The 27,150-nt window shown below is 29.9% G+C and overlaps 1 protein-coding gene across 1 annotated transcript in view; it reads right to left on the bottom strand.

The window, feature by feature from the left end:
* Positions 1-25,570, bottom strand: part of LOC111623884 (B-cell lymphoma 6 protein homolog) — a 94,250-nt gene extending 68,680 nt beyond the window's left edge. The window contains exons 1-5 of the mRNA XM_023366612.1: positions 24,866-25,570; positions 19,376-20,223; positions 11,770-11,962; positions 9,223-9,387; positions 527-694 (exon numbers count right to left, since the gene is read on the bottom strand). Coding sequence (XP_023222380.1) covers positions 527-694; positions 9,223-9,387; positions 11,770-11,962; positions 19,376-20,223; positions 24,866-24,881 — 1,390 coding nt within the window. The 5' untranslated portion in view covers positions 24,882-25,570. The remainder of the gene's footprint in view (positions 1-526; positions 695-9,222; positions 9,388-11,769; positions 11,963-19,375; positions 20,224-24,865) is intronic.
* Between the last annotated feature and the right edge of the window lie 1,580 nt (positions 25,571-27,150).

Below are 27,150 nucleotides of genomic sequence, written 5' to 3'. Positions count from 1 at the left end.
AATTGATGTAATGTTTGAGAGAGAGAGATTAAGAAAAACCTCAAATGTATACAAATTACCTCCATCTCTACTTAGAGAAAAATCAAGCTTTTTTAAGATAGTGTGATTTTTGAAAAGTGGGAAGCTATATGATATTCTGAATATTTTAAGTTAAATTATTCTAAAAGTTAATAGAAAATAATTTAAAAATTAAATATAATATTTAATTTTTAAATTATTTTCTATTAATTTCTAGAATATTTTATCTTAAAATACTCAGAATCTCACACTACTAACTAAATTATATTGAAAAAACTATCATGAATCCATACAGAAATCAAATATAAATTGCTTGTTTTAGTTTATAATCCTACCTTTTGAAATTATTAACATACAATATAATAAAAATACTACTTTAATAGATAAATAAAAATAATTACTTTCCAAAATCTGCCAAAAAACCATTAGCTCAGTCATACTAGGACTGTGGAAAAAATTTTTAATCTCTAATATTTAAATGATACAATACATTATATGATTGTCTTACCAGACAGATCATCTTGATCTCCTAATTCAAATTGTTTATTCAGCAAATAATTACTTGGACCAGGTAAAATGAAATGATCTGTAGAATTATCCAAATATTCACTATTTTCTTCATGTGATGTATTAGAAGAACCTCTTGATTCATGATATGTCAAACTAGATTTAATTTCTAAAAACATTTGAAAAAATTAATTAATTTAGCAATACTAATTTGTATTATAAGAATAAAAAATTTATAAATATATTTACAATCCCCATTTAGCCAGCTCAAATGAGACTGGACTCAACATAGATGACCAAAAATTCATTAATGATATAAATAACACAGTTTATACAGTGGATGATTGGTTAACAAACAGTTCAGACTGTGAAAGATTTTCATGTTCAGACAATAAACACCTCACAGAACAGACAAGAGAAGTGATGCTGTGTATAAGATTTGTAAAACTGCATTTTATTACCATTTATGAACAATTTCTGGAATGAAACTTTGACAGTTGTATATATAATCTTTTTGTATGCTAATTGATTTCTGTTCTGTGAATTTTTGTAAGTGCTCTTCTGAACTTTTTATTTAAAAAAAACTGGTAATATTATGGGGGGTCTAAAAAGAGTGGAATGTCAAGAACTGTGCTCACCATAGAAACCAAAGCAAGAGATAATAGCCAAGGTAGAGAATGGGCAAATGATGTCTGATGTTGCTAGGCAGTATGACTTGAACATGTCTACAGTAGGCACAATCTTAGCTAAGAAATATACAATCAAGAAGACTAAAGCAGCTAAAGGAGTAATGAAAAAGAAAGAAAGTTATCCTATCCATGAAAAAAGAGCAATTGCTTTTAGTTTGGATAAAAGAAAGAGAAATGAAAAGCGATGTAACCAGTATGACTATCATTCAAGAGATGACTGGAGAAATTTTTAAAGAACTGAAGTAACAGATAGAATTCAAGGCTACCACTGAATAGTTTGCAAAGTTTAAAAGGAAATCTGCCGTTAAGCATGTGGTAATACATGGTGAGTCTGCAGAGAAGTTCTCTCTCAAATTTCAAGAATTCATTAAAAAAGGATATTGTCCACAACAACTTTTCAACTGTGATGAAACTGGTTTATTTTAGAGGCGCATACCAAATCCATGAAAGACCACCGACATTACTTTTGGAAGCTAATGCTAGTGGTGATATGAAGAATAAGTTTCTTGTTGATCACTCTGGAAACCCTACAGCAGTGTTTTTCAACCTGTGGGTTGCAACCCCCAGGGGGGTCGCAAAGCCATACATGGGGAATCGCGGGTAAAAGAATAAGACAAGTGTTTGTAAGTCCTACACTACAATAAAAAAAACTACAATTTCAGTGAGAAAGCTGTGCCTGTTTATTTTACAGTACAATTAGTTTTTGATCGATATTTAAATCTCAACAGAAACAAAATTAAATATGCAGTTTTTAAAATCACTGACATATTTTTAATATAGCCATGGGGGTCGCCAGAATTTTTAACTTGTAAAGGGGTCGTGTATTCAAGAAGGTTGAAAAACACTGCCCTACAGCATTAAAAAAAATTCCATAATTAAATTGAATGAAAATATAGTTCACTTTATGCCAGCGTTTAGAAATTAAAAATAGGACACTTCTGTGTTGCGGCGTTATTGACAGAGATTTGTTAAATTTCAGATATACTCACTAGTACTTTCAACAGTTTACAACCGTCGTCTTCAGACGAAATCGAATACCTTTGTTTTCGAATTGACAGCTTTGAACAGTCTTTTCAAATTACATAATGCACGTGGTTGGAATATAGAACAAAACAATAAAAATTGAATAAATAAATATTTTTGAAGAAACGTGCTGTAATAACTCGAATTCCCCAAAACATATAAATAATGAGTAATGATGCCGTACATGGTAGTAAATATAAGGGCCTCACGCAAATGTAATACATGTGATATGGGGTGCCCAGAACTCAGTAGTAGTGCATTAGCAAGCATGACAGCTTCAAAATTATTTATCACAGAAAATAACTATTTTCAATTTAATGGCAAAATATATAAACAAACCCAGGGTGTACCAATGGGCTCCCCCTTGTCACCCATTTTAGCAGAACTTATCATGAGATATATAGAGTATCATATTTTCCATGCACCTTTAACAATCCACTATCCTATCACGTATCTACGATACGTTGACAATATTTTGCTTGCATGGGACGGCTCTGCAGAGGATTTAGACAAATTCATTCAAATGCTAGCTTCAATATATCCTTCTATCAATTTCACTGTAGAAGAGGAGCAAGATAACAAAATTTTCTTTTTAGATTTAGAAGTGCATAAATCTTCGGAGCTAACTTTTGTAGTGCACCACAAAAACAACAAAGGGCCAGATATTATCCCTGTAACTGCCTTCCAGCCCTCAAGTTTTGTAAACTCCGCTATTACTTCGCTTATTCGGAGAGCACTCCTCATCCCATTCATCCAGGTATTAATTGATAAAAGAATTACAAATTATCAACAGAGCAGTGCACAATGCTGGATATTCTAATTCCAAATATTGATATCTCTACAACCGGGTCATAAATAAATTGTTTCCAAAATCTTTCCTCTGCAACAAAGAAAGCCTAAAAATAATGAACCCTCCAATATTGTACTTGGGCACCATCTCACTAAAAATAACACGCATATTCAGAAAGCATGGTTTTATATTACCTATAACCCCTCAACCATCACTATGAAGAACATTGTGCAATGCTAGAGACACTCTCACGTTGAATAAAAAATCAGGGGTTTATAAAATTCCATTAAAGCATACAATATCAGGGGAGGAAATTATCTATATTGGAGCTACCACCAGAATGATATGGTCCGCATCTTCAAACATCAAGAAGACATTAGAAATAAGAGAGAGCTACAGAATTAGCAAAAAAGGTTCTAGACCAAGATTATCTTCCACTTTGGAACCACATTAAATTACTTAAGCATTGCAATGATCGCAGGCAATAATATTCATATGGGAGAACCTTTACATATCTGCTGCTTTGCCGTGTAATGCACGGACATTGGAAATACCACAGCTATGGATAACTTTATTTAAATAATCCAAGTTATAATTTTGTGATCTGATTTTATTCCACTATCATGTGCGGCACCATTACTCATTATATGTTTTGGGGAGTTCGAGTTATTACAGCATGTTTCTTCAAAAATATTTATGTATTCAATTTTTATTGTTTTGTTCTATATTCCAACCACATGCGTTACGTAATTTGAAAAGACCGTTAAAAGCTGTCAATTTGAAAACAAAGGTATTCGATTTCGCCTGAAGATGACGGTTGTAAACTGTTGAAAGTACTAGCGAGTGTATCTGAAATTTAACTAATTGCTGTCAATAATGCCGCAACAAGGAAGTGTCCTATTTTAAATTCCATAATTAAAGAAAGACTGCCAGTGATGTGGAATGAAAGAGTATGGGTCACACATGTTCTTTTTAAAGAATGGCTATTTAAAGTTTGTGTCCCAAACACAAGGATTACTTTCAGACCAATGAATTGTCATTGAAAGCACTGTTGCTATTAAACCAGGACACCCAAAAGACCGTGAAGATAATTTGCTGAAAGAATTTTCCTGGCTGGCAGTTCAGTTTCTGCCTCCAAATACCATTTTGTTGATTCAGCCAATGAATCAGGAGGTTATTGCTGGTTTCGTCTGCACTTCATGCACTGTTTCATCTGTTTTGAAGCATACCAGTTCTTTTCAACAATGACATTAAAAATGTTTTGGAAAGAAAAATTTGATATTCTTGAAGCTATCTGTCTCATTTAAAAGTCACTCAATAACAGTTGAATTCTGCTTGACAAAAGCTGTGTACATTCTGCATTCAGAGAGACGGAGATGATGTTCCTGAAATTATGAATGAAATTGTGACAACTACTAGAGCTTTTACACTGGAGATGAATGAAGATGACATTGTAAAGCTCATAATGAAACATGAAAATGGTCTGACAACAGAAGAACTCCAAGAACTCGTGAATAAAGAACATGAAGAAACTCCACAGGATGTGTTTTCTTCTGAAAAATAGGAAGACAAGAGGACCAATGCCAACATCTGCTATTAAAAATCTTTTGAAGAAGTGGGAAGATGTCAGAACAATGGTCTTAGAATGGCACCCAAACCAGGTTGAGGTCATTAGGCTTAGGGATGTCTACAATGACAATGCTTCTGATCACTTCCAAAAATTCTGAAGGAGAGAAAAGTAATCAACATTGGATAGACTTTTTAAGGAAAAAAACAACATGACCAATGGAAATGCAAGAATGTGTATGTATGTATTATTGTTATTACATATAAATAAATGTAGTAAGAAATTACATAATTATTTATTTATTTTTTTGGAGTCTCCAGAACAAATTAATCAAATTCCCATAAAAATCTATGGTAAATTGATAATTGTTTAATGAACAATTCAGGTAGCAAACATCATCTTCGAATAGATTAGGTCTGTTAACCAATCATTCACTGTATATATTTTACTTTATATTTCTAATTTCTTCTCCACCATAATAACCACTTCCATTTACACATCATTTTCACGGTGCTTACTCCACAAAAGAATGAAGGTGATTGAAACTCAGCAAAACAATAGTAGGTGTGGGTATTCAGTGATGATAACTCGCAAGGTATATATGGTAAATTTATTAATGTGTTCACTGCTGTCAGAAGCACATTTTTTATTCAACAGAAAAGTAGCAATTTTTGAGTTTACTTAATATCTTGTTGAATCTTTTCTATTCTTTTAATTTCAGTTATTAAAAAATAACAGAAATTAAAAGAGTAGAAAAGATTCAACAAGATATTAAGTAAACTCAAAGAACATTCTCATGGAATGCATATACTGATTCACAGAAAAACGTGTCTATTCTTGCATGTTTCAGGCAAGAATGTACCACTACAACATGTATACAGCATACAACATGATACTTCTGCAACATGGTTTGAAAATTTGGGATATTACCATACAACATGACTTCTGGTTTCACTAACACAGTTGTGGAAATCCTATGTACAAAATTTCACAATTTTTAAGTGAAAACTTTGTTATTTCATTATTTTGTTTATTCAAGTAAACTTATGTGTTGTCTTAAATTTGCCCACAGATTTTAGAATATTGAAATTTTCAAATAATTTTGTGCTTTGTCAAGTTTACTTTAATGAAAATTGATAGGACAAGGAAGAAAAAATTTCACTAACTTTCCAATCAACCAGATATCATTGTTGTTGCTTTCAGTGTTTAGCCCTTAAGATTGCACTGTGTCTTCTTTTTATAAATTAATCTTCATATTTAGTAAAGTTTATTTAAACATAAGATGAAAATAAAGATATTTTGTTTTACCTTTTGATTAAGACATCCTTTCTTATCTAATCACAAACTACACCAGTATAATAAGTTCTATTAACATAAAAACGAAAGAGTTTATTTAAATATTTTTAGATAAGTGCTATTAAAGTTTTTTTAACTGTAGGTAAGCAATCATTTGTAAAATGTTAATGAAATATGGTGTAACTCAATACTTGAACAATTTGGTATTTGAACACAAATTCTGGAAAAAGTCATTTGGTACTCAACTGAACAAATGCAACCATCTAGAATAAATTTTCAATTAATAACATATTTTTTATTTCGTCATCCACAAAAATTTTTATGATAAAAATAAAAAATATGAAAATTTTGCTGATACTTCTGATCAAGATCAACAAAAAAGCTATGATGATGACGATACTTTGTAAAAAGAAAATGCCCTCATTTAACTAAAATTAATATTAATACATAATACATCACTTTTAATTGTGATTGGAAATAAATTATTGATTGCTTTAATAAACATATTTCTCTTAATAATGAAAAAGAATAATATATTTTTGCTAGCTTCTGGAATGTAATAATTTAAAAATTACAAATATAAAAAATTTATATGGTATCACTTTTAAGTCTCTTACACCTTAGTAAATTTAATCATATAAAAGAAAAATAATAATTTTTATGTAATTTATTATACAGCTTATACATACAATAACCCCATATTTTGCATAACACTGCACTTTTTCGGAATGTAACTTCCGTGTTATATGAGGGATATCTGTACTTAATTCTGTGATTTTTCATGTTTATAGTTTTTTATATGTCTATCTTTCATACTTCTGAGACAGAGATTATGTTTTTAATCCAGATAAATGCAGTTTCACTGTACACTTTTATTTATAAATAAATAATATTTATATATTAAAAAAATATTTTTTTTATCATATTTTTGAGATTAGGGTGGCCCACCACTAGCACATACATCATCACTATAGTACATTTATATAGTGTTTATCAGGTTTCAGGGTGGGGAGGATGATAGAATCCTTCGGAAACATCATTAAAATGCATTGCCGTTAGGATTAAGCATGCCCCCAAAGTGTTAGTCTTCTATCTTAATTAGAAGTAAATGAAATTTAAGTTGCAAGAGTTGAGAACATAATACAAAGCAAGTTAAACAAAAGAATTTAAAAAAAGTAAACAGACAATTTAGAATTAAGAGACAGGACACAGGATCAAATGTTTTTACAATGTCAGTACATTCTTTCAAGACTTCTGTCCAAAGTGGGACTTGAATCTGCAACTGCCGCACACAGTGTGGATGCAGTGTTACAGGTCCAAGTCCCATTCTGGGCAGATTCTTTTCTTCCAGAATTTTCTAAATTATTAAATAATTAATTTAATTACAGTTATTAAATTTAATAAGAGATGGAACATAATGTCTATCTCTTGTGCCAAATTACTCAGTATTTAATTATTAATAGTAGCAGTAATACATTATAGCCAAATTTAATCTGACAATTGTTTGGCTTTAATATAAATGTCAAGCTTAAAGATGTTCATATAATAAAATTTTCTATTTGAAGCAATAAAGAATATGTATGTTATTATTGTTAAAATGTGTCTAAAAAATACTTCTTGTAATGAGCTTTCTATCTGATCTAATTATCTTGGATACATTATTATTGTAGCTTATGCTTCTGATTTTTAATTTATTATAATACAGTAAAACCCCAATTATCTGTGAAATGTGGATTGATGGCACCTTGCATAACTGAAAACTCATATAATAAGGATAGCCATAGCCATTTTGAATTAAAAATTACAAACATAAAAAATTTATATGGTATCACTTTTAAGCCTCTTATACCTTAGTAAATTTAATCATATAAAAGAACAACAATTTTTATGTAATATACAGCTTATACCTACAATAGCTTTAAGAATAAAAATGTGTATTATTATAATTATGTTTTAATATAAATGGTTGTCTCACATTGAAGTTGAATGATAAAAGTGAGAGATATGGAATTTTTGAGGCTATTTTTCCTAATTATTTTCCCTTCTTTTGCCTAAGGAATTTGAAAGAAAAAAACATTTCACTTGGAAAATAAACAACTCTCCACCAAAAATGTCAACATTCTCTCATCACAAGCATCATAAAGCTTGTATTGCAAGATAAGTTTAAAATTAAAGTCTGAATTCGTCACTTTATTTTGATTGTGAGAACACCTTTAGCCACCACACCAGCTCCATTAACCTTCACCTCCTACAATAGGATGTCACATGACATATTTTCCCACCACAAAGCTATAAAAACCGTTTCTCCCCCTCAGGAGAGTCTCTCGTCCAGCACGAGCCTAACAACATCTAACCCTTTTCCAGAGAAGTCTACAACCCGCTGCATCTCTGAGCCATATCTTATGATCAGCGATCTGTGTTTCAGTCATGTTTATATAATTTGGTGCAACAATTTAACGTAGGATGGAACTCAAACTAGTGGAACAGCAAAGAGGAATGATGATACTTAATGTAAACTCTCTCTCGGCTCCTTTCCTGTATTCAGTTAGAAAATGTCGATAGCCAGTCGATGTAGATATTGTGATTGTCCGATTGTTATCCAATAAATTTTTTGTTTTTGATTGTTACTGGTGTTCTTTATTCAAATATTGTCAACACCTTACCAATGACCCCTCTCTCCTCCTCCACTCAACCTGACAAAAAGAATCACGACCCTTCGGGACAGTAAAAGTAAAACCATCCACTGACAAGTGGGAGTTTTCACTAAACTGTTGCCGACAAAAAAGGGAACAGAAACAAATTACTTTTTAATACATGTTATCATTTTAAGCTTTCTTTTATGAATTACAGTATAAGAATTGTAGGATATTTACTTACAGATTTGCCTTGGATAATGCAAAATCTCAGTTAATTGGGAATTTTACTATCAAGTTCATTTACAAATGTTTATTTAAAAAATATTTGCTATTTCAATAAATTGGATATGAATTAATTCTTAAAGAATATAATTTATTTGCAAAATTTGAACGTTTTATGATTTATAAATAAATTATAAAAAAATAAGTATATCCAATCCCAAACTAAATACCTGAGATTTTAGATATTCACTTCATGGTTTGATATGTACACAATTATCTTATTGTTTATGATTCTAATATTACTGAAACTGAAAATACTTAGAAATATTAACATTAATTAATTAATATATTAATTAATTCTATAAATCAGAGAAAGAAGACAATAAAACTATTTATATTTAACACAAGCTAAAAATCAAATTTTATTAAAATTTAAGTATTTTATGTAATTTAAAAAATATTCAGTGTTCTTACCAAATGGTGTTTCTTTATCTGTTAATTCAAATATTCTTTTATTCAAATGATAATTATTTGGATTTGATAATGAAATAGCTCTTGAATTATCTACGCACATCTCTTCAGATGAAGTACAAGTTGCAGAACTTATTGATTCATAACATACTAAATCACGTTTTGCATCTAGAGAAAACACATTTTAATATACAATTTTAAAAACATATTTCAAATTTACTTAAATTTAAGATATAGTTACACATTAAATTTACATAATATACAAATATATATTTTTCACTTATTGAAGTCTCTCAAACCATCTCAATAAATGTCACCCTTTTGTGTGTCTCCCTTTTTTAAAGCATAATTGAAGAAAAAATCTTTTCCAAAGAGTGAGGTATGCCCAAGGGGATGCGATTATATTATAACACAGTATAATTTGAAAAGTTATAAGGGATACACCATAAATAAATCATTGATATACACAGTAATAGTAATTTTAAAACTAATTGATAATATTTATGAATATTGTTACTGTATGTATGTAGCAGTACAATGAAATATGCACTGTATTCATTTTGTTGTATTTCATAAAAACTGATAATATTAAATGTAAGTGTGAGAATTATATTAAAAACCAAATAGACCCATGAAAAATAACAATGCTTAGTTACAACTAGCAACTGTTAATTGCTGTTTTGTTATTAATATTAGTAAATGTGAACATTTTGTTTTATATTTACATGGTTCTATTTAATGAATAAAGTTAGAGATTGCTAAACTAAGAAATGCTGACAATTTAAATTACTGTACTGCAAACAAATAATAATTAAAATGATTAACATTTAATGTTTAAAGCACTAGTCAAACTGATTATGATAACTAGTAAAAGTATCATTATCAGCCATGTTGAGAAAAGTATGAAAGTGCCAGATATAACAAGTTTGCAAAATATTTTTGAGTCTTTCTAGAATTCAAACAATTCTAGATTACTTTCAGGACTGTGATAACTATATCCTAAATTCTCACAAACTATTTAAAAACAAACATCATATACTTTATCAGTTTGTAGATTTCACTCATGCTTTCATTCAACTTGCAAAGGTATTTAATATTTGCTCTTTGCTTCATAATTACAAGCAATAAAAATTTTTCATAATATAAAATTTTAATGTAACTGCTTGCAATTATTGAAAAATATCTGATAAATGGAAAGAATATTCATATTTATTCAATGACTCAAATGATAAAAGTTCAAATCTTGATACTATTTATGAAATTAAACTTTAATAAGATTATAAAAGAAATGATGATATTGGCATAAAATATCTAGACAAACTAAAGAATAAACGTCAGGTTGTGATAGAATTAAAATTATTGGAAATGAGAATAGCAAGACACACAAACTGTAACAAAATCTAGAAATTTAATTTGCAGATTGAACAAAAATAAAATTTAACCAATCATACAAAAAAAAAACAAACAAAAATTTACTAATCAATTTTCAGTAATAAATAAACCAAAGCCTAAATCTCATTTCCTAATATAAGTTGAACTGCTAGATTATTATTTTGGACTACATTAATGATAATTGTAATTAAGAATAAACTTTGGCCAAAAACTTGAGTGTATCCATATTGTAAAAAACTTTAGTAAGTATTAATCAATTTTGAATTTAATTAAGTAATTCTGTGTAAATCAAACATAATATATACTTTCAATATCTATTTATAATGCAAATTATTTAGGACTAACAGAAAAATATATTATAAAACTCATTAATTAATATTGATTTATTAANTTTAATTAAGTAATTTAAAAAAATCTTTGTTAAAATTAATTAGTGCTTTTAATTACAAATACTTACATAATTTTCTATTTAAGCAAATCCATGTTAAATATAACACATAAATGAACTTTAACATGAATTTGCTTACATGATTTTAACCTTAAAACATCATTCATTAGGCAAAATGGTTAAAATATTATATAGAAAATCTAAAATTATTATTGGAAAACAATTTTTTTTCAATAGTATTTATTACAAGATGCAAAAAATTAAAGAATGATAAAGAATAAATTAATGTTGGCTTATGATGGAGAATATTTCCCCATCATAAGCCAAAATTAATTTAATTAACTTATTAACTAATAGGTCACTTTTAGAAGCTATTAGAATGACAAAAGACAAGAAACTGACAGAAATTCTAATTTTTAAATGTAAAGAAACAATGATGTTGTTGGACACATCCACAGTTGCATTTTATGTCAAAGTTTGTATATAAATTTATTTTATTAATAAATAATTTTTTAATTTGTATGATGAATATGTGTAAGTCTGGTCTATATTTTATTTTAAATGAGAATACTTTGGATTTGGAAGAGTTTATATAAATTCCAATAATAAAGCATAGTAAATTCATATAACAATAGAATAGTAGATATAAAAAAATTATGATTTAATGAAGTTTGATGGATTGTAAAATAATACACCTATAAATAAAAAATTTGCTTACAAGTTAAAATTATTATTAATAATTTGTATTCATATTTCAAAAAGTAGTGTACCTGGAATTGATTCTTTAAGATAATTTGGTTTGGCTTTATTAGACAATACCAAACACGTATCTACTACTGTTGCTGCTGCATTATTAACGGAAGATATTGTAGATATTGCTTGTTTATCTGATATATTTGTTTGCAATTGATTTAAAGATGATTGTATTTCATCTCGGGAATTATTTTCAATTATTCCTGTATTCTGAAATAAATGAATAAATATATTGATTTAATTTTAAAATCAAGAAAATTCTATTTTCTATCATTTTAAAATTTTTGAAAATAAGGTTTTAAACTAAGATGTTGACTACCAATTTTAAATTAAACAAATAACAATTTGATTAAATCTTTTGATTATCAAATAACAGTTTGATAATCAAAAGATTCATTAATTATTATATTAAATCTTAACTTATTCATTTTAAACCAAATTGAAGGATAAATAAATAATTTTAAGATATTTTCAAAAAAAGAAAGTTTTCTTTAATAGGTCATATTTTTTTGAGATTGGGTCGCCCACCCTGACCATAAGCATTTACACACATACATGATTAAATTCTACATTTGGTCATGTTTATCAGAATTTAGAGTGGAGATGGAACAACCCAATATCATTAAAATTCATTGTCTTAGATATATCTTCAAAGTTTCAGCCTTAAGTTGAAAGAATTGAGGACATTATTCAAAGTAAATTAAATAAAAAGTATTAAAAAATTTATAATATTTAAAAAGCATAAATAATTTTGAAAATTCAAACAATTTAAAATTTTCATTTGCATATTAAATTAAATAAAAAAAGATAGCAAGTTTTATATTTATGTATCTACAGTACTTGATATTCAAATTTAAGAGGGGAGAAAATGTAATTTAATAAAATTATATCTTTAAACAAATATAACTACAGTTCCACTAATTGTAAAATGAAGAGTTTAAAATAACATGCAATTATACAGGATGTCCCAAAAGGAACGGTCAACATTGTGTGAGGTGAAAGGATGTTATTTAACACAAAGTTCATATAAATGTGATTATTCCAAATGGTTTCCAAGATAGAGGTATTTAATTAAACATTTATTTTTCAAGTGACAATTTCCAACATATTTATAATAAATTTTTAAAAATTTCACCATTAATTTTAAAGCATTTTTCTATTCTCATGTGAACATACATGGTGTGTTGTTTTATGTTCTTTATTCAGGAAACATTGTCCATTATGTTATCTACCAGTTTATGTCATGTATCTATCAATACCTTCTTTGGTATATTTCATTTTTCATCCAATCTCAAACAAAAACTAATGGGGTCTTGTTGGCCAGTTAATGGTACCACCACAACCAATTCACCAATAAGGGGAAATGTAATCAAAATGTTACACCAATTTCAGCTCTATTTTGGAAACTATTTAGGATAGAACTTTATTAGAGTTAGAAAAAAAAATATTTATTATAAGGTAACAATAATTAAAATAAAATTAAAACTACAAAAAGATGTAATATTAAAGTTTGAATTTAATATAGAATGATTAAGCAGTTTCTTTTAATATGTCATAAATAAATATAAATACTAAAAACATTTTTAATTAAGTTTATTTCAAGATGTAAGAAAAATTAAAGAAATACTTATTAATATAAATTGTAAAAATATATATTTCCTAAACTTGAAATTAGTGATGATAAATAAAAACTATTGCACTAAAGAAAAACAAACAAAATTCTGATTTCCAACAGTTTTTGTGCACAAACTGATTTATTACATTTGAATGTTGTATTAATAACAATATACTCAAATAGATAATTTTAAATTTTACCTACAGACAATTTTTGAATGAAATTTCATTTATATTGACATTGACAAACTGAACTATTTATAAGAAAAAAATTAAACAACCTTTTGAGTGTCACTAGGTTTAAAAATAAATAAAAATTGCTTGATTAAGATCACCAAAATTTATTATTATAAAATGTGTTCAGTCTCAGTTCAGGCCATCTTCAACATATATGCAGACTGAATATAGAAAAACAATTCTACTTGTCAAAAATTATGTAAAAGAGAAACTGATTAAATAAAAATATTGCCAAGGACTTCTAATCTTTTCAAAGTCAAGAATTTATTAATAGATTACAAAAGCCTGCAAGCTGCCAATTGTTGTATTAAAATAGAAAATTCTAAAATATTTGTTTTCTCTTTTGAATGAAGTAATAAAACAGATTAAATTTTTGCACATTCTTATCTAATTTGTGTCACTTGAAAAATAAGCTTTCTAAAAAACTCATTAATTTTTCTCTTTATATTAATCTTAATATTTCTTCATATTTGTGTGAAATTTGAAAGATATAAATATCAATTTATAATTTAANAGTAATTATAAATGTTAAAAAATAAGTTTAAATGCAGATAGCCAATTAAAATATTATAGATTAACTTTAATGAAATATTTACACGTGTAAAATAAAGACATCACATTAAAAAAAAACTATAAACTGAACATGCTGCCTATTTAATATATATATATCTGATTAATAATTGTTTGCAGAAGAAAATTTCATTGTTTATATTATAACTCTGAATTATATTAACCTCTTCAAAGTAATTTCTATAAATAAATATTTTTAAAATCAATTCTTAGTATTATATCCAAGAATACTTCAGACTTAAATAGACATTTTGAATACAAATGAAATGAATTCCTTTCTTCATCTCATGTCTATGTTTGAATCAAAATCCAGACTTTTTCAAGACACAAGATTTTCAGAAAGTTTTATAGTTTAACAAAAAGGCCAAAATTTTTAAATATATTTATGCATCTAACAAATTATGTAATTGTCTGTCATTTCAAAGTAAACATTCTAATGATCAAAGTCATTATTAAAAAGTAATTCAAGTTCTGGAGTGTAATGAATATTCATATCCTGCTTCTCTTTAAATAAAAACAGAAATATTTATAAACATGCCCACACAGTAAGGCTTATAAATATTAAAATATTCATTTTATGAGCTATCTACTATCTACATTAAATATTTCAGAGAAAAATAAATATATTTTACATCAAATCAATCTATATATATATCAACCCATCTCAATTATCTCAATAAGAGCCAAAATGGTTAGGAGTTGAAGGTTAAAATTTGGTACACAGTTAGGGTACGTCATGAGAATGTACACTAAGAAGGGATTTTTCGAAATTTCCCCCATGGAGAGAGGGACAAGATTAAGGCTTCCTGTGAAGAACTCGGCTTCTATTATACTATTTTAGATGCTTTTTCTTTTGCATTTTTGATTGTGTTTTAATAGAGTACATCATGAGAATGTACACTAAGAAGGGATTTTTTTAAATTCCCCCCGTGGGGAAAGGTTGTTAAAACTTCCCTGCAGTGGAAGTGATAAGTAACAATGGAAGCGTTAAGAGAAAGTTACATGCAAAATTTACAGGTGCAGATGTGGTTTTTTGCATTTTTGTGGGAAATCAAACATATTTTTAGACCCATCTAAAAATTTTTTAGTTAGTCTGGAAATAGGGGAACCTAATTCTTGCATTCTGTGAAAACAGGTAAGATTGGCTATAATGTAATAATCTTAATCTTCACTATCATTACTTTTTGCCCGAGCAATGCCAGACTTATCTGCTAGTTATAAATAAAATGGTTATTGTTGAAGCAAATATATCTATGCCAGAACTGTTAAATTTTTGCAAGAGTTGAATACCCATTGTCAGGATCTGAACTTTTATTGCAAGTTCACCTGTCAGTATAATATCTGATTTTATCTGATTTGAATTTTTTTCTTTAACAAATTTATTATTATGTGAAAAAACTTTAGGAGTGTGTTTTTGATTGAAAAATTAACCATCCCAAAAAATAAATCTTTTAATGTTTTTAAACTTAAACTTCTGATTAAATTGAAATGTTTGATTCTTTCATTTAATATTTTAATTTTTGAATCATTTTGAGATGAAATTAAAATCTTGAAAACATTTTTATACAAGAATTCTGTGACTTATTTGTAAATCTGTTTTGATATGCATGTCAGCCAAACAACAACTGAAAACCATTTGGATCAAAAAAATAGGCAGAAGTAATAATACTTTTATTTATTTATTGTATACTCTTTACAGAAGATCTCTAGGAGGAGAGGTACAACACAATACACACAATAAAATATATAAAATATTTTATATACAATATAAAATATACAATAAAGATATATTTTTTCTAAATTGTTCCAACAGAATCTGTTTTAGAAAACAATTCATATATCTTGTCCTCCAAAAGAAATAACAAACATTGCTACAATAATCAGTTGGACAAAAAGATAAACATTTTTTACAAATGTATAAATAATGATCCAGAGTTTCATTGCCTCACATACAATAAAGAGTCTTATCTGAAGAATTTAAATTTATACTGAAATTTTTCCACATAAAACAAAATTTACTTAAACACCTAGGTGTTCATTTTCTTTACAATACAAGGCAATTGATGATGATAAAAATAACCCTGACAACTGTTCAATATTTTTGTGCACCAGGGATTAAATTTAGTGTTGGCTAACTTTTCCTCCTCCTCCTCCTCTCTGGCAAAAAGATTGTCAAATTCTAATGTAAGGGCCTTTTCACATGCATGCCAACAAATGGCCATTCAGATGAGGAGACAGAGGATATTTATAAACAAATAAACAAATGCCTAACAAGTTAAAAACAAGAGAAATGTAGTGATTATTATGAGTTACATGAATGCCAAGATCATAAGAAGGAGAGAAGATAATGTAATTGAACCATGAAGACTAGGTGAAAGACATAAAAGAGGAAGTAGACAAATTTTACAGAAGAACCAACATGATTGTAACTAATACCTGGTTCCAACTGCATGAAAGAAAATTGGATACATGGAGAGCTCCAGGGTTAAGTGGAGCAGAAACAAGAAACCAAATTGATTATATTCTAGTCAACTACAGATTTAGAAATGCAATAATTAACATAAAGACTTATCCAGGTGCAGATTGCAACAGTGATCATAGTCTACTGGTAACGAAACTAAGAATAAGGCTAAAACATGTTAGACCAAAAAAGCAAAAGAATGGCTCAATATAGAGGCATTGAGGAAAGACTGCATCAAGAAGACTTTTCAGGCTGACATATTGAGAAGACTGCAAAATTTCAACACTAACAGAAGTGCAGAAGAAATCTGGAAAGATTGGAACAAAAAATTAAAGACACTGTGGTTGACATCCTCGGCAAGAAAGGGAGACAAATAAAGAAGCTTTGGGTCACAGAGGAGATAGTAAAAAAGATGGATGAAAGAAGATGATACAAAAATGATAACAACATGAAAGAAAAAGAAAAATATAGAATCATTAATAAACAAATAAAAACAATATGCAAACAGGCAAAGGAAAAGTGGTTGAATTAATTACGTCTGGAAATGCAGCACCACACAAATGGGAACGACTTAAGAGTATATGAAAAGCTAAGGTTAATCTCAGGGAAAAAAAGGGAATGCAAAATTGGGACCCTGAGAAATGAAAATGGAAACATTTTATTGCAGAAAGACGAACAAGTACTAAGATGGGAAAGATACATGGACAATTGCTATGGAAATGAGAACAGTTTAAATCTAGAAGGGATGGAGAAAGAGAGTGCAACCTTTCTTAAGGAATAGATTGATGCTGCATTGAAAAAGCTAAGGGACAAAGGCATCAGAAATAGATGAAATACATTAAATAATTAATTTTAAATTTCTCCTTCCAAGAAAGTATTTTCTCTTTAGATTATGGCTGTGTACACACTAGGCGTTTTGCGTTGTGTTAGCAGCGTACACACCGTGCATTAGCTCGGCATTAGACGACCGTTTAGTGGAGCATATGCACTGGCTCAGTTTGGAAATGGACGTGAAAGTAATTGCTTGTGTGTGCCTCCTACATCATCGCTATAAAAGGCGATGGCAGAGGCAAAGAGAATTTTGGGTGCACCCAATTACAAGATAGACTGACACATGAAATGTTTGTGACGTTGTATCCAAAACTTCTTCTTCTTCGTGGTGCCATATCAGATTCCTGACGTCGGCGACACCTGGCGTAGGTTAGTAAGTAGTTAGTAACGCGCCAAGGTGTATACTAGGGAAAGTTAGTAACCCAGAGTGGTTTCCCGTTGCCTTCTCTGGGACGCGATGTTACGCGAGGGAAACTAAGACCAAGATCCAAAACTAAGACAAAATAAACCCAAGTTTTTTAATTCTTTTAAAATATCTATAAAATCATTTGACAATGGTTGGTCTCTTTTAGATTTCATCAATAAATAGATCAGTATCGAAATGATCGTTCTCCATTTCGGCCAATGTACGTCCACTCTACCCGAAAACATGCAATCGAATGTACAGTAACATGGCAGCACATATATCTCAAAGCGCTCGGCTGACGCCCGCAAAACGCGCGATCGAATGTACGGTAACATGGCAGCACATATATCTCAAAGCGCTCGGCTGACACCCGCAAAACATGCGTTTTAAGAAAAATCTATAAACGTGCGTTTAATACACGCTTGGCCAAAAGCGTGCGTTTGAGTGTGTATGCCTATGCAGAACTATTGGTTCTTTAAAACGCACGTTTAAAAACGCCTAGTGTGTACACAGCCTATGACAGATATTACATGACAAGCAAAGTTTTATATCAATGTCACTTTCTTTCTCATATGCAAATGTCAAATGGGAAATGTAACAAACAAGTTTTATAATACCAAATTCCTTTCACCTACACAAATCTCAAGCAAAAAAGATGTCATCCAAATTTAAACATTAGTTCAGTTACATTCCATGCAATGTTCAGTGTGGTCTGGACATCACAGTAATTTAATTAAGTAATTCTGTGTAAATCAAACATAATATATACTTTCAATATCTATTTATAATGCAAATTATTTAGGACTAACAGAAAAATATATTATAAAACTCATTAATTAATATTGATTTATTAATGTTAAAAAAAATATCTGATATATTAATTAATGTAAGCTATTTATATTGATAATAATACAGATGTTTGGCACAACTAATAAATATTTCTATCAAAAAGTTTTAAAAGAAATAAATGTTTACAGAAAGTAAATTCTAATTATAATCAATAAACACTGTCTGAAAAATTAATTAGTCTACTACATTTGTATTAGTCAATAACTATTAATAAAGCATTATTTACAATTGAGTTGCATATAAAGAACACTATCAATATGTAATTATGTTATTAAAGATAATTACACTAGAACAGGAGTCACCAAAGTGGTCAATATAACATTATTGGGAGGGGTTGATTATCAAGCTTAAGCTAAGGATAAGGGGGAGGTAAGGATCAAGTTTATCTGTCTCACTGATTGACAGTTACAAAAAATTATTATTAACAAATATACAATAAATGAAAAAAAATGCAGAATTAAAAGAAATGTATTAAAATAGTAAGTGCTTTATTTTCCTTATAACACAAACTTTTTGGTGGGGGTCGATGTGAGGTTTCGAAAACTTGTAGGGGGTCAACGATCAAAACAGTTTGGTGACCCTTGCACTAGAATAACTAGATTATATAAAACTTTATTTGTTCTTATAGGTAGAAAATGAAAAATAAATTACTTACATTTGGGTCTTTACTAATCTGATCAGTAAAATTTGTGTATTCATTGTAATTGCTGTCATCATCTGAAGCTTTTTCCTCTTTTATACATACATCAGGATATGTAATTGATGGGGTAGATGAATCATCATCATGAATCTGACTATTTGCATCAGTTACTAGAATATTTCTATGTAAATCAGTGTTCATTTCAGAAGATTCCTTAGTTGATTTTTCATTACCTGAGTCGTTTATTTTTGAATTATGACATTCTAAATTATGAGAATTTGTATCTGATGAACTTTTTTCTTTATTGCTTTTTTCATTTTTTTCTACAGCAGGTAGTATCATATTATATCGTGGCTGAATTGGAATAAATGGCGAAGGAACATACTGAAATGTATAAACCAGCTGTTGTTGTGATGATACCAAGTTTGGTGCAGTTGTTTGAGCTTCGTTATTTGAAATAGGTTGTTCATCATCTTTAACCTCTTCTAAGCCTTTTATATTCAGTAATTTTGCTAATTTAATGAGTCCTGTCAGCTGATCTCGAGTCACTTTAATTTCGCCTTTATATACAAAATCCAATACTGTTTTCAATTCTGTGTATTTTACATCTTTCATGATTACAATTGGATGCTTACATGGGTTTTCCAAAAATAAATTCTGAAAAAAGGAACTGCAAGCAGAAAGAATAATTTTGTGAGCTTTTAGTCTTACACCTTCACATGCTAATGTTACATCCACAAATGTTTCATTTGTAAGCAATTGATCAAACACAGCAATCATATTTGGCTGATGATTATTCCATTTCACATAAAATTGTTCAGAACCCATTGTAAATATCCTTAATTTTATAATGAATAAATAATCTGAAAATATTTAAATAAAACATTTATTTTATATATATATATTATAAAATTAACAAATAAAACAAGTATTTGATATATCATTATAATAAGGATAATGTTTTAATGAAAAGAAACAATATAATTAAACAAAAAAAAACTGCTCATCTGCAGATGAGCAGCCACTAATGAAAAATTGACTCCACTATAAGATTGTTATTTCCTGAAGTGTGAAAAAGAACAGAAGACATTTTATTGTATCGGCTTAATTTCTGTTAAGTGGAAAAATTAAATGTTTTAAGAAATATTCTGCTTTGTTTACTTTAATCACAATAAAGTGCATGTTATAGGTAAAAGGTACAGTACAGTACATATAATATTTAAATTGAAATATGTTGCTGTTTAGCTGTTAGCATGCATTATAATGTAGTAATGAAAATGGCAGTTATCTTTTACACTCCAACCCTTTATATAATGCTCTTCATTAGATATGACATTTTTCTATTGATTTACAAATTTTTTGATTCTTTTCTTATAAAAATTATTTTGATTCAAAAAACATTTCTTTATGCTTCTAGATAGCTTATTTTGAATTAAAATTTGAATTATTTTGAATTATCTCCACTAAAACTGTTTTAAAAAGATCAAAAGAGGAGGTAATCTATAAGTTTCAGATAACAACTATAAAGGAGAACTTCCCAATCAAGCATTTTTAAGTTTTGGTGTGTGGTTATTGCAACATGGTATCAAGTTTATTGTGTAAAAAAAAAAATCCTTTCTGTTTGTCAAATATGGTCATTTTTCTTGAAGTTTTTCCAACTGCTGGCAGTATATTAGCATTTACTGTTTCATTTGAATTCAAAGTAATTATTATTGTCAATTAATAATAAAGTTCAGATTATAGAATAAGTGTATATAAAATTGATTTCTCTTTTCTATTTTGAACAACATTAAAATAGAAAATCATTATATGTAAGGTACTAGTCATAAAGCTATTTAAGTTGAAATGGTTTTGAATATGTTTCCTTGTTTATTCTTCCCTTTCAGGTTTATTGTCATACATAACAATAAATTATAAAAAATAAGTAAAGAATGAATTTTAGTACAAGTGGATCAATAAATGATTTTTTTTTTTGTCTATGTAGAATATGAAATTGACAAACTCTTACAATCTGAAAAGTACATTTTAATAAAGAGTTTAAATTACAAGTTTATAAAAAAACCTTGTAAAATTTTTCAAAGTAAAATAGTCTCCTGAATACTTATGAAACAGTCTGTTTCAAAATTATTGTCTTACATTTTTTAATATTGAAATTTCATTAATAAACACCGAAACTGCAGAAAGTTATTTATTACAAATGAAAATCGGCTCTAAAGCCCTTAATAGAAATGTACTCAATGTTACATTTCACACTTAGAAGTTATTATCAATAATGCATAATTTTATTTCATTATATAATGTAGAGTTACTTCAGTTTACCAGATTTTTTAGAAATTTTATATTATAAGCATTTGGATTGCAAAACCATTACAAACAAATATATCAGGTTGCGTGAGCAAAAAGTTTGAGAAACACTGTCTTAGGCAAACACAAGCAAATGAAAATATCAGATTTTATGAAAAAAGTACGAAAAAATCAAGATGTCACTGATACTTCATATTAAAGTCAACAGGAAAGCATGATGATGATAATTTCCAAAAAGAAAATGCTCTTGTTTTAACAGTGTTTAGCAGAGAAGAAAAAATTAATATTAACATGCATTACTTTAGCTAACTTTTGAACCTAAACCTAAGTTTTGTTTTAGTCCTTTGTTTTATATAGCATGGATTTACTAACATGACACTTTTTGGAACTTAACTACATGTTATACAGGGATATCTGTATAAGTATCCCTGTATAACATATTACATAGGAGTCATTTTGAGGGGCTATATCTCACAGAGTCACATGTAGGGGTATGGTTCCTTTGACTTTTTTGTTGCTATGAGTATGCTCTACAGCTCTGTTAAGGTCCCAAATGTATCATTCACAGCTTGAATTGAGCAAAAGTAAAGCAATTTGCTGAAATTAACTGATCATACATTATACACCTAAAAAACTATTTAAAACATCTTTAAATACCTGGAAATTTAATTTGATAAAAATTATGAAGTGCAAAAGCGTGGTTTCTCCAATCCTGACAACTGGATAATTTACTGGAATAAATCTTCAGAATTCATGGTTATTAAATAATTCATTGTAATTAAAAATAACAATTATGTTAAAATGACAAGTTTCTTAAATAATTAGTTCAGACTCACGACTTAATACGATTTCTATTTTCAAATCAAAATTTGAACAGCTGCGAGTAGAGAGCGCTGTTGCCAGATTTTCACCGTCGATGAAATTCATTGACGAAATACAAATTTGAGAATTTCATATTCTTATAAATTGAGACTATACGAATAGGAAATATCAAACAAATATGGGATGAAAAAAGTATTTAATTATATTTATTCACATTTTCTTTTATTTATTATTTTTTTACTTTCCTTTTTTTATGGTTATTAAAAGAGCTTTTTTCCAGCCCATGATAGGTTCGGTCCAACAACATATAATCAGAGTCGCCTGGTCTCTCATCTACCAATAGTTCTAATGATACTAAAGTGGAGTAATAAATATTTCTGCCACTTCGGCTCTCTAATCGCTTTGCGGCGTAAATTTGGCTCCAGGACAATAATTGTTAGCTGTAAACATTTGAAATTCTTTTTAAAGATGAAATTTTTCTCGGTTTTAACTCAAATATTGCTTTTGTCTTTTTTAAAGGATTGTTTGTAAATACTGTTTTAAGCAACGAACCGTATAATTGAGATTTTAATGTGTGTTCCTATATTTAAAATAGGTTTGTCTGATATCATGGCAGAATGGCACCGAGAAATAAATAAAAAAAAAAGGTACTTACCTAAGAAAACTGGGCAAGAATGAACCTGGAAAGCAACGTTGCCACAGTGAAATTTCAAAACCTACTGAAGCTCCTTCAAAAAATGTATTATTTTCCTTCAAAATGTACTATTTCTATGGTTGGTTGCTTTTGACATTAATATACCATCATACTCAATTTTTGTGTTTATTTCACATTAATATTCATGAATATTTTTTTACGTGACAATATATATACATATATTGGCACGTAAACAAAGGTGTGTGTAAACACTTTTCAATCCGCTACATAGGGACTTCATTAAATTAAATAAAAAAAAATAGTAAGATATAGCTTTCTTTAATAAAATTAGCAAAAACAACTCTACAGGTATAAAAAAATGCAAATCTTACTTTACAAGTTGAACATATGAATTACGTCGTCTACATCGCCATTTTCTTTAGTTTCAGTATCGTGGATATTTATTGGGCGAGTTTCTTTAACTTCTGGAATCCAATCATAACATTTTCGGTTTTGGGTTTTAATAACTCTTTTGATAGCATGGTTGACACTTGTAATGCTTTACTGCATTACAAGTGTCAACCTGAAGTCTGTTGCGAAGCTTTGTCTTAATTAAATTAAGTTGTGATAAGACTTTCCACCAGTGGTGTAGCGTAGTAGAGGCGGCAGGGGCGGCAAAATTTCACAATAAATAATGATAATATCTTGTAAAAATTTGAACCATTTTATTTCATATTTTTGTCGCATCTACGATTCGTAGGTGCGACAATTGAAATGAACACGGAATTTTTCATTACTTATTCTGTGACGAAACTGAAATTTAGGTTTTTAAATTGAGATACCTAAATAAGACTGACACCCACGCTACGCCACTGCTTTTCACACAAGCACTAGAGTGGGAAAGACTCAACAAAATTGTTGAAAGCTTTCCATTGTATTGGAAACATCACATCTCCATTATCATTAATTTTATTTACTTCATACCAGAAAGTTTCTAGATTTTCAACTGCACAACTGGTTAATTTATCACAAATAACAGACAGTAATTGCCATTCTGTGTTCAACTCTTCATACTCATATTCAGGCACAATATTAGGAGAATGTGTTACTATGTTTACAACTGATCTAACATTTCCAGACAAAGCAATTTTTGGCTCCAACTTTGCAATTTCCTGCAAGATCAAATCATCAAAAGAAATGTTTTTTTAAATTTCTGCACTTAAAACAATATAAAAAGACTGAATGCTTGAGAGAAATAGCTTCACGTTTTTTTTCAGGAAATTTATTAGAGAGGTTGCGGCGCAAGTTCAAACGTTACTTGTACACGGCAATCAGAAGTATACTGTTTACATTTTAACTCCAAGAAAAAATCGTTGCGACGCACGTTCACAACATCACGTGACTCAGTGAACGTCTCGCATTGACTCACGAGGAAATTTGTTGAAAAAATGGCAAATACGTTTAACATCGATGGTTACCAGCGAAGGTAAATAAACAAATTAAACTATTGGTTAAATTCCAGATACGTATACAGTCATGGCGGCACTTCCTGTTTTGCTGCTAGCCTCGCTCCCGACGCCGTGGCTGTTTGGTGACGAGTGTTGTCACGTGACGGTGCGCGCGCGAACGAAAGACGGCGTCGGCGAAGCCTCCGTGAAAAAGAGAAAAAAAACGAACGAGAGATCGAAAAACATCGCTCTAGACAAATTATTAAAAATAAGGAAAAAAAACGCATTTTTACTCACCGTCATCGTCGTCCATTCGGCTACTCTGGCGCGCTTCATTCCGCCGTCGCGACGCTATTCCTCTCCTCTTTTTTTTTCTCTTGCTCGCTTCTTCGGTATCGCTTCTAGACTGGTTTCGGAGCGATCGTTTACGAAATGCAAAAAACGGTTCTCGTCTTCTCTACGGATTCCGCCGACCGCCCGCCCGCTTAATAGTCCCTTTCGGCGTCCTCCCTCTTTCGTATCTGCCGCGCTTGCTCGCGACCGTCTCGCCTATTTCCGCGGTCTTTCCGGGCCTCCGATTTTCAAACTCGTCAAATCGTTAAACAGAGAGAAGACCGTCGTCGCGTGCCAAACGAAACTAGCCCAGCCGGTAGCGCGACTTACCGCAACGACCAAACACGAAGACTTCGACGAACCGTCTATGCAAATGAAGCGCCAGACGAAAGCGAAAATATCGTTCCCCGCGACGACATCTTGCCAAATTTTTCCTCGAAAGTACCTCCGTACACCGAAGTATTATTATTAACGTCGCACTCGCGACGTCGGAAATAAAGCGAACCGGCGTCACACATTTCCGTAACTTATTTTACGAACGCCGTCGCAGCACTTGCCACGCTCGGCTTCGACCGGTCGTTGCAAACCCGTCTCGATGGCGAATTTTACGTCGGAAGGCATCCCAACGTCGACACCTAACTCCGGACATTCCGATATTCCAAGCGACGAAATAAAATCCCCGGACGTTAAAAAAATCGTCGAAATCCTTTTCTTTTTTTTTTTTTTTTTTTTTTTTTTGCGAAGTTCGAACTATACGCAACACGCAAACCAACTCGTCAGATTCAAATCGCGCGCACCGTCACGTGACATCACTCGTCACTAGTGCTGTGCGATGCATCGATGTGACATCGATACATCGATGTTTTTGTTCGTCGATGCATCGACCTTCCGATGTTTTTGAAACATCGATCCTGAATCGATGTGAATTTTGATTCATCGATGCATGCAGTTCATTCTTTGTTCCTAGTGTTACCACCTGTTCGGTTTTCACCCGGACAGTCCGGGAATTTAATAGAAATTGCGATGAAACAAAGTTCTTGCAAATATGTTTACAAATTTACACTATTTTAACAGTGAACGAACTCACACTCATTGAAACTCATCCTCAACTCTGCCATGTTAGTCTGTTTACGCCGACTCATCGCAGAATGAAAAAGGTTCTGTGGCATTAAAATTAATTCAGCATGTTGAGACTCGATGGAATTCGTATTTCTTGATGATTGAGAGATTTGTACTACTAAAAAATTTTGTTACACTAACATTGCAAAAGTTTCCAGGGGCACCCGACATGCTCTCTGGTAGAGAATTAAGTGCTTTGAATGATGCGCTTAAAGTACTAAAACCTTTTTATAAAGTAACTAATGAAATTTCAGCAGAAACTCACACTACCATCAGTAAAATTATCCCATTTTTAGGGTTAATGTTTAATGCACTTTGCAAGGTTTCTACAGAAACAAATGTGGGAAAGAAGTTGCTGGAAAAATGTTTTAGTAATCTTGATTTCCGTTTTAAATCCACTGAGACGAAGTTAGTATATAGTGTTTCCACATTACTAGACCCAAGGTTCAAAAAGCTAGATTTTAAAAGTCCAGCATGTTGTGCAAATGCAATTAAATGTGTAAATGCAGAACTTTGTAAATTTCCCTCTGCTGAGGCTCAAATAAGTTTTCACAATAATGCAGAAAATAAACTTGAAGATGATGACCTTTGGTCATCCAGAAAAATTGATATTAAGATAGAAATGTTAACACAAATGCAACTTTAAATTCAAATTTTAATACTTTTTTAGATGACCCTATTGTGCCTCACAATAGTAATGCTTTGGATGTGTGGAAATCCATGAAATTTTTTAACTATAATTTATGTGAACTTGCCATGAAGTGGCTTTGCATTCCTGCCACTTCAGTTCCAGCAGAAAGATTATTTTCCAAAGCTGGAAATACTATCAACAAAAAGCGGAGTTCTTTAAAGCCAAAGAATGTACACAAACTTCTAGTTTTAAATTCATTATCAATTGAAGAACTGTATGCATTGGAACTGTAATTGAACTATACAAGTTGAAAATAAAATTAAGTTTTGTTTTTTTTAAACTGTTTGAGTTTATCTTGATTGAACATCGATGTTCCAATGGGCATCGATCAAACATCGATGTGAAATCCGACATCGAAATTTAGCATCGATGCTTAGGCAAACATCGATGTTTGACATCGATGTTAAAATTATAGACATCGCACAGCACTACTCATCAC

This window comes from Centruroides sculpturatus, unplaced genomic scaffold, assembly GCF_000671375.1.
Source record: "Centruroides sculpturatus isolate CEXI.00-Female unplaced genomic scaffold, Cexi_2.0 scaffold325, whole genome shotgun sequence".
In the NCBI taxonomy this organism is placed as follows: domain Eukaryota; kingdom Metazoa; phylum Arthropoda; class Arachnida; order Scorpiones; family Buthidae; genus Centruroides; species Centruroides sculpturatus.
The sequence above is the reverse complement of the archived record's forward strand: the minus strand, read 5'-3'. Positions and strand labels throughout refer to the sequence as shown.